Source organism: Anopheles funestus, chromosome 2RL (genome assembly GCF_943734845.2).
Source record: "Anopheles funestus chromosome 2RL, idAnoFuneDA-416_04, whole genome shotgun sequence".
Classification (NCBI taxonomy): Eukaryota; Metazoa; Arthropoda; class Insecta; order Diptera; family Culicidae; genus Anopheles; species Anopheles funestus.
The window spans coordinates 49,023,814-49,040,473 of record NC_064598.1 but is presented as its reverse complement, the minus strand read 5'-3'; the positions used below and the strand labels follow the sequence as shown (position 1 = coordinate 49,040,473).

The 16,660-nt window shown below is 43.0% G+C and overlaps 5 protein-coding genes across 7 annotated transcripts in view; 4 read left to right on the top strand and 1 right to left on the bottom strand.

Moving 5' to 3' along the window:
- Positions 1–11,518, bottom strand: part of LOC125761236 (N-acetylglucosaminyl-phosphatidylinositol de-N-acetylase) — an 86,761-nt gene extending 75,243 nt beyond the window's left edge. The window contains exons 1-4 of one of the 3 annotated variants that reach the window (XR_007418088.1): positions 11,324–11,415; positions 10,222–11,238; positions 10,063–10,156; positions 975–1,282 (exon numbers count right to left, since the gene is read on the bottom strand). Coding sequence is in view for 2 of the 3 variants with exons in the window: in XM_049422174.1 (XP_049278131.1) it covers positions 1,111–1,282; positions 10,063–10,156; positions 10,222–10,963 (1,008 nt within the window). In the remaining variant the exon portion in view is untranslated. Of the gene's footprint in view, positions 1–519; positions 1,283–10,062; positions 10,157–10,221; positions 11,239–11,323 lie in introns of those variants that run through there. The other 2 variants (XM_049422174.1, XM_049422173.1) reach the window with 2 other exon arrangements.
- Positions 1,909–2,982, top strand: LOC125761246 (uncharacterized). The gene is made up of 2 exons (XM_049422193.1): positions 1,909–2,042; positions 2,175–2,982. The coding sequence occupies exons 1-2, from the start codon at positions 1,973–1,975 to the stop codon at positions 2,561–2,563; spliced, it is 459 nt and encodes a 152-aa protein (XP_049278150.1). The 5' UTR covers positions 1,909–1,972; the 3' UTR covers positions 2,564–2,982.
- Positions 4,781–5,453, top strand: LOC125761245 (NPC intracellular cholesterol transporter 2 homolog a-like). Its single transcript, XM_049422192.1, has 2 exons — positions 4,781–4,908; positions 4,980–5,453. Exons 1-2 carry the CDS (start codon positions 4,839–4,841, stop codon positions 5,366–5,368), a joined length of 459 nt encoding a protein of 152 aa, XP_049278149.1. The 5' UTR covers positions 4,781–4,838; the 3' UTR covers positions 5,369–5,453.
- LOC125761244 (NPC intracellular cholesterol transporter 2 homolog a-like) lies at positions 5,926–6,701 on the top strand. Its single transcript, XM_049422191.1, has 2 exons — positions 5,926–6,135; positions 6,228–6,701. The coding sequence occupies exons 1-2, from the start codon at positions 5,988–5,990 to the stop codon at positions 6,614–6,616; spliced, it is 537 nt and encodes a 178-aa protein (XP_049278148.1). The 5' UTR covers positions 5,926–5,987; the 3' UTR covers positions 6,617–6,701.
- A 663-nt stretch (positions 11,519–12,181) lies between the features above and the next one.
- Positions 12,182–16,523, top strand: LOC125761214 (phagocyte signaling-impaired protein). Its single transcript, XM_049422141.1, has 8 exons — positions 12,182–12,397; positions 12,778–13,495; positions 13,566–13,686; positions 13,771–14,046; positions 14,136–14,331; positions 14,431–15,593; positions 15,680–15,944; positions 16,021–16,523. Exons 1-8 carry the CDS (start codon positions 12,349–12,351, stop codon positions 16,197–16,199), a joined length of 2,967 nt encoding a protein of 988 aa, XP_049278098.1. The 5' UTR covers positions 12,182–12,348; the 3' UTR covers positions 16,200–16,523.
- The last annotated feature ends 137 nt before the right edge of the window (positions 16,524–16,660 follow it).

Sequence of the window (16,660 nt, the reverse complement as noted above, 5' to 3'; positions counted from 1 at the left end):
TTCATAGACGTTTATGGTTAAGCATTCAATTCTTGAAAAAATACATTCGCAAGCCACGTGATTAATTTGAAATGAAATGTAATTTAACGGTCATGAATAATGTGCAGATTGTTCGCATGCTGCATATCTGCAATATCATTTGCTGTACCGAAATATATAAGAACATATCATATTTATTTGTTTTCTCCTCGCGACCATAAAACATTTCATGGGTATACAAAGTTATGTTCTTAACATATCTTTGAGTTCAGTTTCTTTATATAATTTTCGTTTCAGGTTCGATCAAAAGTTCCTTTCCTATATTGGGAAACTGTCTGTCATACATTGGAAACATACAAAAAATTGCATTATGAATGAAAATTTTAAGCGAATTAGTGAAAAGCTCAAAGACAAAAAACAGATCCACATTGTTCTATCTGATTATTAGAAATATTTTGGATTTTTTTCCATACTGAAATAATCACAACTAAATTGATCCTTTACCTCACTACTTCTTGTATTGAAAGGAAGCCTAGTATAGAAATTACCAGTTAGATTTATTATCCAAAAGCTCATAAATTCCAAGAAGTGTTACAAAACCTAAAAGCAAAAGTGTTTGTTTTTCAGTAACGAATTTTACATAACTAATTAGCATATGTAATTGGACCGGGTGGCGTTTTCTTTCTATACAGTGCTAAATCAGCATAAATTTCTACTTATATTTTTCCATAGCAACTCACATAATATTCAAGAATTTTGAATTCAATGCAACAGAGTTCAACAAATAATTCGATTAAAATGCCGCAATGGACTGCTGTTGTCCAAATCATTTACCTATCCGCATCCTCCGATCGGACACTACTTGGGCATTCAACTACTTACGGGGTAAGAACATAAAAACGAAGACTAGCGAAAGCGCATCGTACTTATCATTTATCATCATTTGCAACTAGGAACGTCCTTATTCTTTGTTTGTTCTTCCTTCACTCACTCACTATCCATCTAGTGTGTTCGTTTCGCTATAAAGACGGTGGTCCCGCTGGCGGAAGAAGCGTGGAAGCTTTGGGTGCACACACTTGACTAACAGATCCGAACCACCGACGAGCGTTTTTTGTGGCGGACGTCGTTTGCTTAGGTGTCCAGTATTTCAAACTCTACGTCGGATTTGTTGATTTCGCGCAACGAATTGATCACCATGTAGCGGGAGAAAACTATGTACAGCTTGCGAAACCACACCATTTGGGAGTTGTGTAAACGCATCGCATTCTGGACAGCACGACGAGCCCTCCAGCTAAGAATTACCCTGCAAGGAAAGAAAAATGAATATAACAATAAACAAAGTGTATAACTCAAACGGAATCACAACATCTTTAAAAACCATCTAAAATCCTAATAACATAATACAAATGCCACAAAAAGGTCGTATGCTGTATTCCCCTTATCAAATGCACTGCATGGCCCTCTGGTGGTCCTTGACCGAAAGATTTTTGGGGCGCATAAATACCCCCCTACCCCCCTCCTCCCCACAAAAGGGCTTCCGATAAATGGCGATTAGCTGATAGCTGTTAAAAACGATAACGCATAATCGAAAATTAAAATTTGCTCCTGCAGCAGGGTGCAAAAATAAAACGCCACAAGCGAACCATTAAATAATTATTAACAATTCGATAAGAATTCCGACGGGACAAACAAAGACCAAGTATCTGCGGTAAACGGGGAAAGATAATGTAAACATTTGCCAAGCGCTAAGAGGGAGGCTTAACGGCAAAAGTGCTTCTGGAAGACTATCGCACAAGTAAGTTATCTAATGGCGTAAAACGTGCGAATTTTATCTATAACTGACGTGTGTCGGGAGATGGGGGAAATATAGTAAAGAATTGCGTACGAAAGTGCGATGGCAAATGATACAGAATGTAACTACTTAAGCAACATCCCCGTGGAGTGGGATAGTTCAGTAGTTTGCAGTAGTAGTTCGCAAGCTTCCCAATCGAACATGTTCAAGTTTCTACTGATTGTCACCATTCTGCCGGCTATCGTCTTCGGCAAAACTCCGTTCCGTTCGTGTATGTATCCTGCAACATCCCGCGAGAGACGGAGAAGAGGAGGAAGGGATTTCGCGAATCTTAAGTTAATATTGTCTGGATATTTGTAGTAAAATATTCCATCTATGTCCTTCTTTTCTGTCTTCATCATAGGTCGCGGAGGAGGTCCCATTCCAAGTTCCGTTAATATTGAAGGTTGTACAGCGCTTCCTTGCAGGGTCGTTTCCGGTATTCCTTTGATTGCACACGGGACCGGTATCCGTACCACGGTAGACACCCCGACAGCGAAGGCTCACATCACTGTGCGTTGGTTGGGATTGGACGTCGGATTCAGAATCCCGGACGATCTGGCCGATGCCTGTGCCGTTGGCATAACTGGTAGCTCGTGCCCACTTAACGCTGGGCAGGAATTTGATTACACACTTAACTATTCTATGACGCTGCCACTGACCGGAATTACTGCGCAGGTTGAGGTCGGTCTAACTGCTGCTGATGGTAGCTTAATTACGTGTATCGAAATTGATGCCCATATAGTGGGTTAATTTATCATCATCCTAAAACGTACGTGTCGTACGTTAAAGCTATAAATAGTAGAAGTTAAATTTAATTATTTTTCATCCGTTGAACATCTTTGTAGAATTCTTGCACAAGAATTCATTAATTATGAGAATCGTTATGGTAAACAATTTTAGTGCATTAATCAACCTATTAGAATGACATCGAATGATGAAGATCAAGAGTTTAAAACTGCGATAAGGCCATAGAGATTCAGATTGACTGGTGGATACCGAAAAAAAACTAAAACCAAAGAAAGATTTTCCTTCAAATGTCCTACGAAGTTCAGAGTGAATACTCGTCACGTCCATGCCAAATGTGTCCGTTTCAGTGTTGTCAATTAAACATACACCCCGTTACGTAACCATTAAACGATAAACCACTTCTCTTATCTCTCTAACACGAATGGTATGTCAATTCTTTTTCATTTCGTCCCTCGCAAATATTACATCAATTCAACTTCGTACGGGTTAACAACTTTTGGCTTCATTCTCCTGCCATTACTTCTGGTATCTTATCGCAAAATGTAACAGTATAATCATGTTTGATCCTTCCAAAAAAAAAAGCGGTTTAATGTTTCTCTGCTGACCCCCCGGAGCGAATAATGATCGGATTGGTCCAAAGAAAACATTCCGCCAAATGTTTTGTCAAGTAAACAATGGTTCCAAAACAAGGGGAATCGATAGATTGGAAATTAATTGTGACCGACGAGTGACGCCATTGTACCATGTAAGTAATCCCTCTCTTCCTTGACGTAGGGGTTTTTTTTTGTAATCTTATCCACTAAGTGATTTACTACAGAGCGGTCAAGATACCGTACTGGGAACAGAACCGAAAGGAAATGGTTTAGGAAGAGGTTTGGCGCAAAGGCGCTTCATAAAAAAATGCGATAAAAAAGCATCAATATTAAAGATGCGTACAATTAGATTAGATTGCGTTACAATTTTTATATAAACAAACATATATATTATACATATTTTACTAGCTTACCCCGCGAACCCAGCTATGCGCCTCAAATGCGTTTTGTAATTAAAGCTTTCTAGCAAACATGTTGTTCAATCCGTGTAGCAATTAGAAAAAATCGTTGATCAATTGAAAATTCTTAAATTATTACCATTCTTGATCGAAATGAAATTCCCAATCAAAACCATTTTTTCTTCTTCATTTTTCTGGCACTTCAGGAGGCATTTCTGGTTTTCCTTGACGATTGGGATTTAATACCAGGTGCTTTCGTGAAAGGCGCCTATTCCATATGTACCACCGAGCCGCAAATCACTAAATAGCATTTTTTAATTATCCACACATTTATCTTGCTTTTTACTTACTTATCACTCACTTTACGCGTTAATGAATAAAATTACACAAATAAATCGTCATGTGGACCTACTTTGATTGATTTATTCGTTAGAACTTTTTTGTTTCAGTAGTGTTCAACAGTATTCGAGATGCAAACCTTGCTATGTCTACTTGATATGCTAGTAACTGTCAAAATCCGCGTAGGAAAAGCAGAAAAGACCCCATAATATTGGCCAGAGGTCACCTAGCGAAACAAAAAGTACTTACAAACCTATTCTCCTACCTGCTGAATCTACAGCGAAAATTTCATACAAATCGGTACAGCTGTTTAGGAGGAGTTTGCACAATAACACCGCGACACGAGGATATAGATAGATAGAAGATAGATAATGGTGGGACTAAGCTGATATTAATTACTACGAGCTGTTCAAACTACAGCAGCATCTCTTAAAAAAGTAACGAAATTTAGTTAAGGGATGATGCACGACTCCTTTGTGATAAATCTAGTTAAATCTCATAGTAGGGATTGTCTAAGTTCTATTGGTGTTTCTCTTTTTACAAAGAACACAGAAAATAATAAGTAAAAAAAAGATATATCTTTCTTGCGTAATAGTTATTACACAAATTCCGCTACATGACCCTTTGAACTTGGCGATTAATTAACCATATGTCGTAAACGACATTATCTTATATTCCCAGTCCATCGTTTTGACCCTTTTTGTTTCTTTTTAAAAACAAAAAAATACTTCCCCGATTGGTAATGCAAAGAGTACCACAACATTCAATCTGAAGATAAGAAACTGTGATACGAGAAAAAGACATTTTTGGCTAATCTATTGCATTGCAAAATTGCAGTTAAGCGATTTGCACGTATGGAAGCGACCTTCGATGGCTTGGTATTTAAGGGCCGTCGCCGATTTGGGTTAACGTAGTCAGATCCTTGACGTTTTCCGAGTATTACAAACCATGTACAAGTTCCTGCTCATTGCTGCCCTTCTGCCGGCCGTCGTCTTCGGACAGACTCCGTTCCGACCATGTAAGTAACGCAGCCAATAATTCGGTAACCTTTACCGAACCGTCTAATTCTTATGCTTCGGACAACTTTAGGCGCCAACGGTGCCCCGACTCCGGCATCGGTCAACGTTGAGGGATGCACGGCGCTTCCTTGCACGGTCGTGTCCGGCGGTGGATTGGTTGCCCGTGGCATTGGCATCGTATCCCCGGTCGCTACCCCCACCCTTGAGGCCCATCTGACCGCTCGTCTGCTTGGACTGGATGTTGGATTTGAGATTCCAGAGGATCTGCGTGATGCATGCGCCGTTGGCATTTCGGGTGCTTCCTGTCCGATTGCGGCTGGAGAATCGTTCGACTATGAGCTGAACTATTCCATGGAATTGCCACTGGTCGGTATTACTGTGCAGGTTGAGGTCGGTCTGACCGCTGCCGACGGCACTGATGTGACTTGCATTGAAATTGATGCTGCCATCGTGGGTTAAACTTTCTCCACCAACACAACTTTTCCGTAATAAACCTTTCTGAATCACCACACTAAACATAAGTTATTTTTAGTGCGATGTTTAACTTTGAGCTACCAAGCTTTATGAGCAACATTGAAAGAATTCAGAATCTAGACCAAAAACTTTTTATCTACATTGGATTCAGTCAAACTCAAACTTAATCGTAGCATACATGGCTTATTAGAGTTGCTCTATTTAAAAGCTTTTCAACAATCAACTTAGTAGACTATGGTACTGTTTGAACGCCACAGACTTCATAAGACATATTGAAAAAACTTTCCTGATGTTTGAGATATCAACAGCACTCAATTAACAATATTATCATTCAATATCCCTCTTGTTATTTTGTAATGAATAATCCTGACAGACCAAATGTAGCGAAAGGTGATGGTTTTAGTAAATGTAACAAATCTGCCGAGGTACGTACCAACTGGTAGACAGTAGCAATGTAACCGGAAGATTAAATGTTGACAAATACTTTCGGCACAGGTCTCTCAAGATAAGAAACTGTGATACGAGGATAAGAAATTTTGGCTAATCTATTGCATTGCACGATTGCAAGTACGCGATCGGGCCCAACGTTTGGAAGCGACCTTCGATGGCTTGGTATTTAAGGGCCGTCGCCGATTTGGGGAAACGTAGTCAGATCGTTGACGTTTTCCGAGTATTACAAACCATGTACAAGTTTCTGCTCATTGCTGCCCTCCTGCCGGCCGTCGTCTTCGGACAGACTCCGTTCCGACCATGTAAGTAACGCAGCCAATAATTCGATGTTTTTTTTCCTTTGTACGATAACCTTTACCGAACCATCTAATTCTTATACTTCGGACAACTTCAGGCGGCAACGGTATCCCGACTCCGGCGTCGCTCAACATTGAGGGATGTACGTCGCTTCCTTGTACGGTCGTGTCCGGCGCTGGATTGGTTGCCCGTGGCATTGGCATCGTATCCCCGGTCGCTACCCCCACCCTTGAGGCCCATCTGACCGCTCGTCTGCTTGGACTGGATGTTGGATTTGAGATTCCAGAGGATCTGCGTGATGCATGCGCCGTTGGCATTTCGGGTGCTTCCTGTCCGATTGCGGCTGGAGAATCGTTCGACTATGAGCTGAACTATTCCATGGAATTGCCACTGGTCGGTATTACTGTGCAGGTTCAGGTCGGTCTGACTGCTGCCGACGGTACTGATGTGACTTGCATTGAAATTGATGCTGCCATCGTCGGTTAAACTGTCTCCACCAACACAACTTTTCCGTAATAAACCTTTCTGAATCACCACACTAAACATAAGTTATTTTTAGTGCGATGTTTAACTTTGAGCTACTTTATGAACAATATTGAAAGAATACTCAGATTCTAGAGTAACAACATTCTACACTGGATTCAGTCAAATTTGAACATAATACTACTTGCCACAAGCTCAATCGCAACATATACGGCTGATTAGGGTTGCTCTATTGAACAGATTTTCAACAATCAGCTGGGTTGGTTTGAACGCAACAGACTTCTTAAGATATTATTGAAATTTGTTTTCCTGATGTTTGAGTTATTGTTGTGAATCTAGCAGTTGGGGTGTTACGAGTGTAGCAATCGGCATGTTAGGAAAATATCTAAGTAACCATTGTACATGGTTACGAAGTTCAGTCTAGCTCCAACCGTTATCCTAACCACAAGTAAAATATATTAAAGTTGTATCCTATGAACTTCTGCAGGTTATGGGTCCAGGACACAAAGAAGTAGTCGTATACGCTATCCCCCAGTTTGCCGGGACTGGTTTCGATACTTGGAAATTCCGCGTCCAGTGTTATCTTGAAGCTTCGAAATTGTGGGATGCTGTGGATACGAATGTTCCGGCGGAGGCCGGTGAAATGTCCAAGTTTAAGGAAATGGATGCCAAGGCAAAATCCTTACTGGTGAGTCTGATCTCAGATGAATATCTCGGTTGCATTAGAGAGGCCACCACGGCAAAAGAAATGTGGAAAACTCTTGAAGATACTTTTGCGAAAAAATCAGCAGGAAAGCAAATGGTGATTAGAAAACAGATCGCTCGTCTTCATCTGAAGGAAGGGACATCGTTGCGCTCTCACCTTCTACAGTTTGAGGACCTGATTCGGCAGCTTCGAATGGCCGGTTCAAAACTGGAAGAAAGCGATGTTTGTTCGGCCTTAAGTTTGACTCTTCCGGAGTCTTACGATCCATTCACGACTGTTTTGAAAAATCTTCCGGAAAGAAAACTAACATATGAGCTGATGAAAACCCGTTTACTGAGCGATCGACAAAATAGTAGTGAAGAAAAGCCTAGTGACCACCGCAAGAAAAATGTCTAAATTCTAGGGGAAATGTCATTGTTGTGGTAAGTACGGTCATATGAAGAAGGACTGTTGGAAGAAGACAAACGCCAACGTTGATAACGTGCCCAAATCGGTTGCATTCAAGGTGTATAAACGTAGCGAAAAATGGAGAATCTATAGTGGCCAAAGAAGTAGGTGTCATCAGTGGATTCAGTAATCGAGGCATACCGATGATTGCAAAAGATGTCCTGTTTATTCCAACGCTAAAAGAAAATCTCATGTCGCTAAAGAAGCTTACTAAGGCTGGTGTGGAAGTTTGCTTCAAAAGTAAGGAAGCAACTTTCAAATTGAATGGCGCAACGATTGCGACAGCGAATCAGCAAGGAAATCTCTATACTTTAGAGATGGCTGCATCGTCGTCTTGGACACATTAGTGAAGGTATCATGAATACTCTGGTGCGTGGGAACTTAGCTCTCGGTGTGAAATTCAAGCCGGAGAAGCTCAAGTTTTGTGACTTGTGTGTTCTGGGTAAGCTCTGTCGTGAACCATTCAATAGTGCGAGAAACAGAGCAACCCGATTGTTGGAGCATATTCAATCCGATGTTTGAGGACCTATCGACCCAGCGTCGTGTGAAGACTACCGTTATTTTGTTCCGTTCATTGACGATCAGTCCCATTTTGCTGTGGTGTATTTCCTCCGAAAGAAATCGGAAGTTTTTGAAAAATGTTATGAATATTGTGAAATGACGACTGCGGCATGTGGTACGAAAATTTCGAAGCTCACTGTGGATCAGGGACGCGAGTATTGTTCGAACAACCAGAAGAAATTCTATAAAGCAGAGGGTATTTAGGTGGAGCCAACAATAGCTTACTCGCCTCAACAGAATGGGGTTGCGGAGGGGTTTAACAGGACCCTCATCGAGAAGGTGCGTAACACGTTATTAGGATCGAATGCCCCTAAGTCGTGGTGGAGTGAGGCAGTGCTGGCGGCTGTATTTATAATGAATCGATGCCCAACTTCTGTAATATCAAAAAAAGGTTACGCCTGCTGAACTGTGGTACGGAAGGAAGCCAAGTCTGGAAAAGGAAAAGGTGGAAGCGAGACTAGGGATCGTTTGCAAGCTTCAGAAGACACTGTATGGTCTGAAACAAGCCCCACGATGCTGGAACGAACGGTTCAGTTTGACGTTGCTGAAGCTAGGTTTTCGTCGATCGAACAGGGACTACTGTTTGTATGTGTCTACTATTGAAAATGACGAGATGTATTTAGCACTGTACGTTGACGACCTGTTGGTAATCGGAAGGAATATCCGAACAATCGAAAAATTTAAGCGTAAACTTGCTGATGCAATCCCACGAAAAATTCAATGGCAAAAGGACTTCAATTGAAACGTGAAGGAAGGTGTACAACGCAACCTTACCGGGAGTCATTAGGCAGTTTAATGTATCAGATGTTATGTGTGCGACCTGACCTGTGCTACCCTATTGCCTACATGGGAAGATTCCAGCATTCACGAACGGAGGAGCACTGGCAAGCACTGAGACGCATTATATAAGATACTTGAAAGGAACATCTGCAATGGGACTCCATTATGAAAACCAAAATCAAGATGCAAGGTCACTTGTAGGATTTGTTGACGCCGACAGGGCATCTGATGCTGAAGATCGCATGTCAGTAACAGGTTTCTTATTTAAAGTATACGGTTCAACAGTTTCTTGGGTAAGCCGAAAACAGACTACAGTTTCTATGTCGTCAAGTGAAGCAGAATATGTAGCGTTGAGTGCTGCTGTATCCGAAGGAATCTGGTTGGTTGGTTTAATGGAAGATTTGAATTGCTAGTTGCAGTCAGATCCTGATATTATTTATGAAGATATCCGTGGCTGTATTGGGCTAGCTAAGAATGCCGAATCGAAACGAATCAAGCATTTGGATATTAATCACCATTTTATTAAATACGAATTTGATACCGGGACCATAAAAATAGAACAAATAAGGACCACTGAACAACAAGCTGGCATATTAACAAAAGCGTTGGATGTTGGTAACATCCGTTTCCAACGTCTTCGAGCAGAAATCGGAGTTGCCGATTGAGAGGGGGTGTTGTGAATCTGTGAACCAAGCTACAGTGTAGGCATGTTAGGAAAATATCTAACTAATCATTGTACATTGTTAGGAAGTACAGTCTAGCTCCAACCGTTATCCTAACCACAAGTAAAATATATTAAAGTTGTATCCTACAAAGTTGTACAGTTATCAACAGAACTCAATTGACAATATTATCATTCAATATCGCTTCTGTATCGTGTGATGTAATGAATAATCCTGACAGAGTAAAAGGTGATGGTTTTGGCAAATGTAACAAATATGCCCGAAGTACTTACCAATTGGTAGACAGCAGCAATGTAACCGGAAGATCAAATATTGACAAATACTTTCGGCACAGGTTCACCGTTTCTAACGTTAATACTTTACAATCTGCGAACGAGATAAGAGAGGTTAGTATCAAACCGATAACTCGATCATCGCAGCAACAAACTTACTGCTCGGTATCATCCCGGAAAGACACAGTGAAGCCGTCGCGTAGTAAATTGCACAATGATTAGGATGCCCGCTGACACCGTCTTTGTCGAACGTGATCAACAATTCCGCATCGAGCGACTCAAGCTGACGGAGCAGCTGGTTGGCGATCGTAACCGTTTTCCATTCGGCTGTCGGATCGTCTTGAAGATGTGTTGCGTTCACCAACGTTATGTCTTCGGGTCGCACACCCAGACTTTCGCATGCATCCCACAGCTCCTGGCGTCGGACAGCTCCTTTCCGGTCGTGATTCCCTTCAGAAAGGCAGAGGACAAACACACGACACTGCCGGCGCCGTAGCTCCAGTATCGTTGGGCCGAAGAACATCACTTCGTCATCGGGATGTGCAGTTACGAGCAGGGCACGATTGCAAGGCGGCAGATGGCTTCGCCGCACCAACCATCGGCGGTATCCTGAACCGGCCGCACGGTGAAACAGCACCCGGTAAAGTACGATACATAGTATGCTGTAGGCTAGTAGCACTAGAGCGAGATGATCCAGCGTTTCGTGTAGATAAAGCTGTGCTGTATTGTAAATCGCTTCCAGGCAGCCGGTATATCCGAGCTGTTCCTGCTGCTCCCGGTGTTGGTCCGTTTTCTCGCGTAGAAACCACCACGTGATCGGTGATGGTTGAATTATTGAAGGGACCGGTCGGATGATAGTTTCACTTCCGTGCGGATCGACGTTTGAGGAATCATGAATCATTTCCTCATCGCTTCACCTCGACTAATGCGTGTCAGTACTCTAGCTCGTACAGTTTTGCGCTATTAGCTACCAAATTCGAGAATACCTCCTTTTACCTAAATATTTGGTGTACGTTAAACGATAACAGAGCTTTTCCGCAATCGACGAGGCAAGTTGTCAGTGTGCCTAGTGTTACCGTTCTGCTTCTGTGGGAAATTCATGCGAATAACGATGAGTATTCCCACCGCACTTTCCTAAACGGCAAGCTTCGATCTGCACGTCGGACTTGGAATTTTCTACAAGAAAAACGGAGAAAAAAAGAAAACAGTCAAAAATACTCTACGGTTGATTGTTATTTTAGTGTCTTTTATGGTTACATACGATTTTCGCCGATATGGTTATTTGTTTACCTTTTGTTTTTCCTTGCAAATTTCTACACACTCATTTGTGTCCACACATACACACGTATGCATCTGTAGTTTAGCTGACAAAATGTACAGTACTGTCCCATTTTATGCATCGCCATTTTTGTGAAAACTGTCGATTACGAATATTATCCTTATGTACGCACAAAATAAAGATAGATTTATAGCTATGATTTGTATTCCTATTACATGCACTCGTTTTCTGAATTGATGATATTTTATCGTTGTACAACATATTTTGAAGCAATAACATTGTGGCGCATCGCTCATGAGTGAAAATTACGAGCGGCTTAAATTTGGTAGGGTACTGTACGAATGAAAAGAAAATAAACAAACAAACGTGGTTTTCGGTTTGACATAACATGTTCCAAAGACCCCGGGTCAGGTTACAACGGCATGTAATGCTGCCATTTCCAAATTAATTTTTAATGACTTTCTTTTATCAATCAAGGAAACACATACCGAATATAAAATGCCTTCCTGCCCAAAAAGAGCTATGGTACAAAACATCTAATCTAAAATCAGAGAGAGCATCAAGCATCTGATTTTGGTCTGCTGGAAAACGTCTCAACTTTCACAGTCGAATGGTGTTTTACATGGGCACAGAGTACTGAGAAGAATATAAGATACAGAACAGCTCTGGCTGATAATTCAGATTTCTACTGTTTTTACTATAGTTGTTGCTCATAGGTATTCTTAAAGCCAGAAGTATATACGAGTCTTTCGCCGCAAATACGCACGCTACACGTCAAATTAAAATTCAAGATGGTTCTCAGCTGCATGCTGTACCAACCTGATCCTTCTAATGACTTCGAAAAAAAGTAATTTTCATCCGATTGTCAAAATACCTATTTGTGTGCATATGTGTGTGCAGAGCGCAAGTACGTTTTAGGGAGTTTAGGGAAGGAATTTGTGAACGAAAACATTCACTTACAAGCATCTAATAGCACATTTTGCATTACTGAAGCAATTTTCGACACGATGCAGCAAGAGGATCTAGCGTACGAAAGGAAACTACGGCCAATCTGGGGTATGTAAAGAATTCTTCTGGTTTCCTCATGGCATCATCAGTACTCACACGGTAGACACAGTCTGCGATGGTCAGTTTCGAGATTTCGGTGCAGCATAAAATTGTACCGAAAGACCGTGGTCGGTTAAGTACTGATTGTGCAATGCATTTCGTTCACTTGATAGTTAAAGTGTTAAAAAACAAAACACCTATATTGCAAGACTGATGTAACAGGTTACAACGAATAGTTACCGGCCGGCATGATCGATCTCGTCAAGAATCTTCACTTTCTCATTCTATCGTGTGCTTTTGTTGCTTAACTTTGTATCATTCCATTCTTAGAAACCGCCCGATCCACACACCCAATGCACGATCTACTAATTGTCCGATACTATTTTTAGAATCGATCGAAATCGGGAACTACAAAAAGGCACTACAGGATGTTGACAAGATGCTGAAGAAGAAGCCCACCCTACAGTGTGCCCGAGCACTGAAAGCCTGGGCATATCAACGGCTCGGCCGTACGGAGGACAGCGCTCCACTTATTGCTGCCCTCGAAGAGGAGCAACCGATCGAGGCGACTACGCTGCATGCGCTTACCTTGTGCTATAAGGAAACGCAGCGGCTGGACAAAATCTGCACGCTGTTCAGCAACGCCGTGCGTCAGGTGCCGGGCAGTGAGGAGCTTCTTTCGCAGCTGTTCATCGCCTACATGCGCATTGACGACTTTAAGGCGCTGCAGACGGTCGCGCTGCAGTTGTACAAATTGCGGCCACGCAACTCCTACTATTTTTGGGCCGTCATGAGTGTGGTGCTGCAGGCACTCCGGGGCCCGGAAGCGCAAAACACGCCGAAGGCGCAACTGTTGCTTGCTCTCGCCCAGCGCATGGTGGACAAGTTTATTGCAGAGAACAAACTAGAGGGAGCACAAGAAGCGCAACTGTACTTGCAGATTCTGCAGGAACAGCACAAGTACGATGAAGCGTACGAGTTCCTACAGGGTGCTTTGTGCCAAAAGCTGTATCCAGGTGCACCTGTTTATCTGAAGATTGATTTGTTAAAGCAGCTTAACAAATGGGGCGAGTTGAACCGATTGCTTAAAGAGCTGTTGCTACAAGAGTAAGCATGGATCAGATTTCAGGGCTTTCTCGCATATTGCTTTATGGTGCCTTTCCTTTCTTCGACGTAGGCAAGATCGTTGGGACTATTATCAAGACTACATCAATTCGACGTTCGAGCTGATAAAAGCGGGAGACAATCCGGACGGTGCTGATTACACGGTTGAGATGTGTCACGAATTCTTATGCGACGTAAGTTGTTATGCGTTGATCAATGTGAGGATCAACGTCGGTTCGATTTTGTTCAAATATATTTAAACTATTTCCTTTTTGTAGATTATCGAAGCACAACCGAAAAAGTTCCGCGGCCCATACCTAGCCCGTTTGGAACTGAACCGTCGTATGGTTGAACTGCAGTACGCAGATGAACAGCTGTTCGGCAAGATGTCCGATATGTTGGCGGAGTACTTCGAACTGTTTGCGGACAAACCGTGCTGTGCGCTCGATATGAAGCTATTTCTCGAGTTTGTCAAACCGGCCCCCGAGCGAAGAGCTCTCGCGACCAAACTAATGAATGGTCTCGGGCTCAGCTCAGCAACGCTTCCGGCTAGTGTTAGTATCGGAGTATCCGGCTGCACTCGAAGTGCGCGCACGTAAATTTGCATTCAAATGATTTCCGTTTTCTTGATTCCGAATTGTAGAAAGAACAAATGCAACGACACATATGCACGCTACAGATAGCAAGGTACAGTGGAGCGCATGCCATCGTTAGCGAGGAACTGCTGCACGCCATCTACACCTCGCTTAGCCTTCACTACGAACACGGGTATAATGCGTATGGACAGGGTCTACTCGTGACCGACATGGGACCCTCGGATGCGTACGCGTTGCTAGCTGGTATGTCGACGTAGAACACACAGATTAGATAGATTCTTTGTATTATGCTATATTCGGTAGCACATATATTTTAACGAAGTTTGAATTGTTTTGTTTTAGCGCAAATCATGTACGAACGTGCCTGGCGAATGCAACGCTCCGAACCGGCTATCGAAGCTTTGTGCCTGTTGAACCATCTGCTAGCAAACAGTGTCAACAATTTTCACGGCAAACTGTTAGCCCTGCAGCTGTACCATCGGCTCGGACTCACGCAAGCAGCTCAAAGCGCCTATGAAGCACTAGACATTAAGCACATTCAGCTCGATTCGCTCGGCTACCTGCACTGTGCCCAGCTGGCAAACGCCGGCTTTCCAGCGCTGGCCAAAGTGACCTACGAGTGTACGCTCTACTTTTTTCTAAACGACAACGACGCCAATTCCGAGTTCCCGAAGGCACTTTACAACTTCGGCACGTTCTCGAAGCTGGTCGAAATCGTTGACTTTCGTAGCAGGCTTGCCAATAGCTATCACTTTATGCTAGTGACCGTCGAAACGTTACTACTGATGGTCGTCAGTTCCGGGGGCACCCTGTCACAGTTGCTGGCGGCATACCGGCAAACACGTCGGAAACCGCACGAGGATCGCATTCGGTGGGACAAGCTGCACGACAATCGAGATCTCACCATCTTCGTCTGTTGGGACCCGCCCGGCGATGACGATGATGTGAAGCAGCTGACGAATAATGGTACGTGCGAGGAGAAGGAATCTGTACCATTCCGCTCGAAACCCGTTGGTGCTACGCTGGAGGAACGTCGGGACCGTTTGCAAAAGCTTAGCTATGAGCAGGATTACGATTTGCTGCGGTTACGTTCCGGACTGTCGCGAATGGTGTTCTCGTTGGTGGAGTTGTATCTCAGCCGAACAACGATAGAATGCACGATGGCCCAGCAGCTGCGTGACGAATGGGTTGCGGTAACGGCGGATATTCGAAATAAACAGCACGTACCGATCAGCGGTCGGTATCTAGTCAATCTGCTGCCTTCGCGCCTACATCTTTACCTGAGCCTTCCGTACGATCGCTTCTTCACACATCTGGCCGACTTTGTGCTTGATCTATGGAAGGGTCACAGCATCGAGCGCCTTACCGAGGCAGCTGATATGTGTTCCAGCGACGTAACAGCCGTATTTGAGACGATGAAGCGTACTATCGAAACATACCACGCGTCTGCAGATTTGCTGTGGCATTGGAAGATGACGCACGAGCTCGTGAATGCTTGTATCGAGGTAAGCGAATTATCATCCAGTTGTGTCGCTTGAATTGCTAACGGCTTTACGATCACCATAACGACATGACTCTTTTTGTTTTGCAGATGATCTCACTGATGGTGTTCGTGCTGACAGTGTGCTACGATAAGTATCTGCATGCACCTGCATCGCAAACTCAGCCAAACGCGGGAAAGAAGGTTAAAAAGGGGCAGTCCATCGATAGCAGTGGGCAGAACGCTGCAAATAGTGTCATCAGTGAGGGTGCCGGAACACCGATGGCAGTTGTTCCCGAAAGGGAGCGTCTCGTGCTGGTTACGAAGGTGCTCCGAGATTTGAAACAACGAATCAACGAAATGGACCTTGTGCTCGGTAAGTCAAACGAACACACCCGTGCACCTTCAGCAACTTTGTTAATTTGTTTCGTTTCATTTAATTACCATCGCAGCTTCCTGGAAGCCGCCCGTTGTCGAAGATACCCTGTCGGCCGCCATCGAGCGGATGTCGCTAAATCCCAAGTATGCCTCTTCCATACAATTGACTATTGCGGAGAACGCTCTGACGGAGGTAAAGGAGCTGCGAAAACTGCTAAAGGACAAGCTAAAATTGATGAGTAAAGCTATATAAGAAAGGCTAGCCAATCCACTGCAATGTTCTAGAAATTAACAGATCTAAGGTGACCGCCCCGGGTGTAACCTGAGGGTATTACTAGGTTCATCATTCATCGTGTTCTCTCGTAAGTATAACCGTGTCAGTAGAAACGTTTTGTCTTTCTTTCGGTGTATGATCTGTTGTCCGTTTCATATCTGTACCATAAATGAGTAAAATTGCACTTCATGATCATGCAAATTTCACTTCATGATTTATACGATCATTCATTAGTATAGTGCATAATTCTTTATAAAAAAAAAACATCATGCCGAATAAATGGACACAGTTATACAGAATTAATATGATTTTTTAATTTTTTGAAATTCATAAAACAAAGAAATTTCTTAACGCGTTAGAGCGCACGCTGATTTTGGGAGCCTTACAACGGTTGTATATCTTCCTTTCCTAGCTTCATACCATGGCGGCCTATTCCGTAG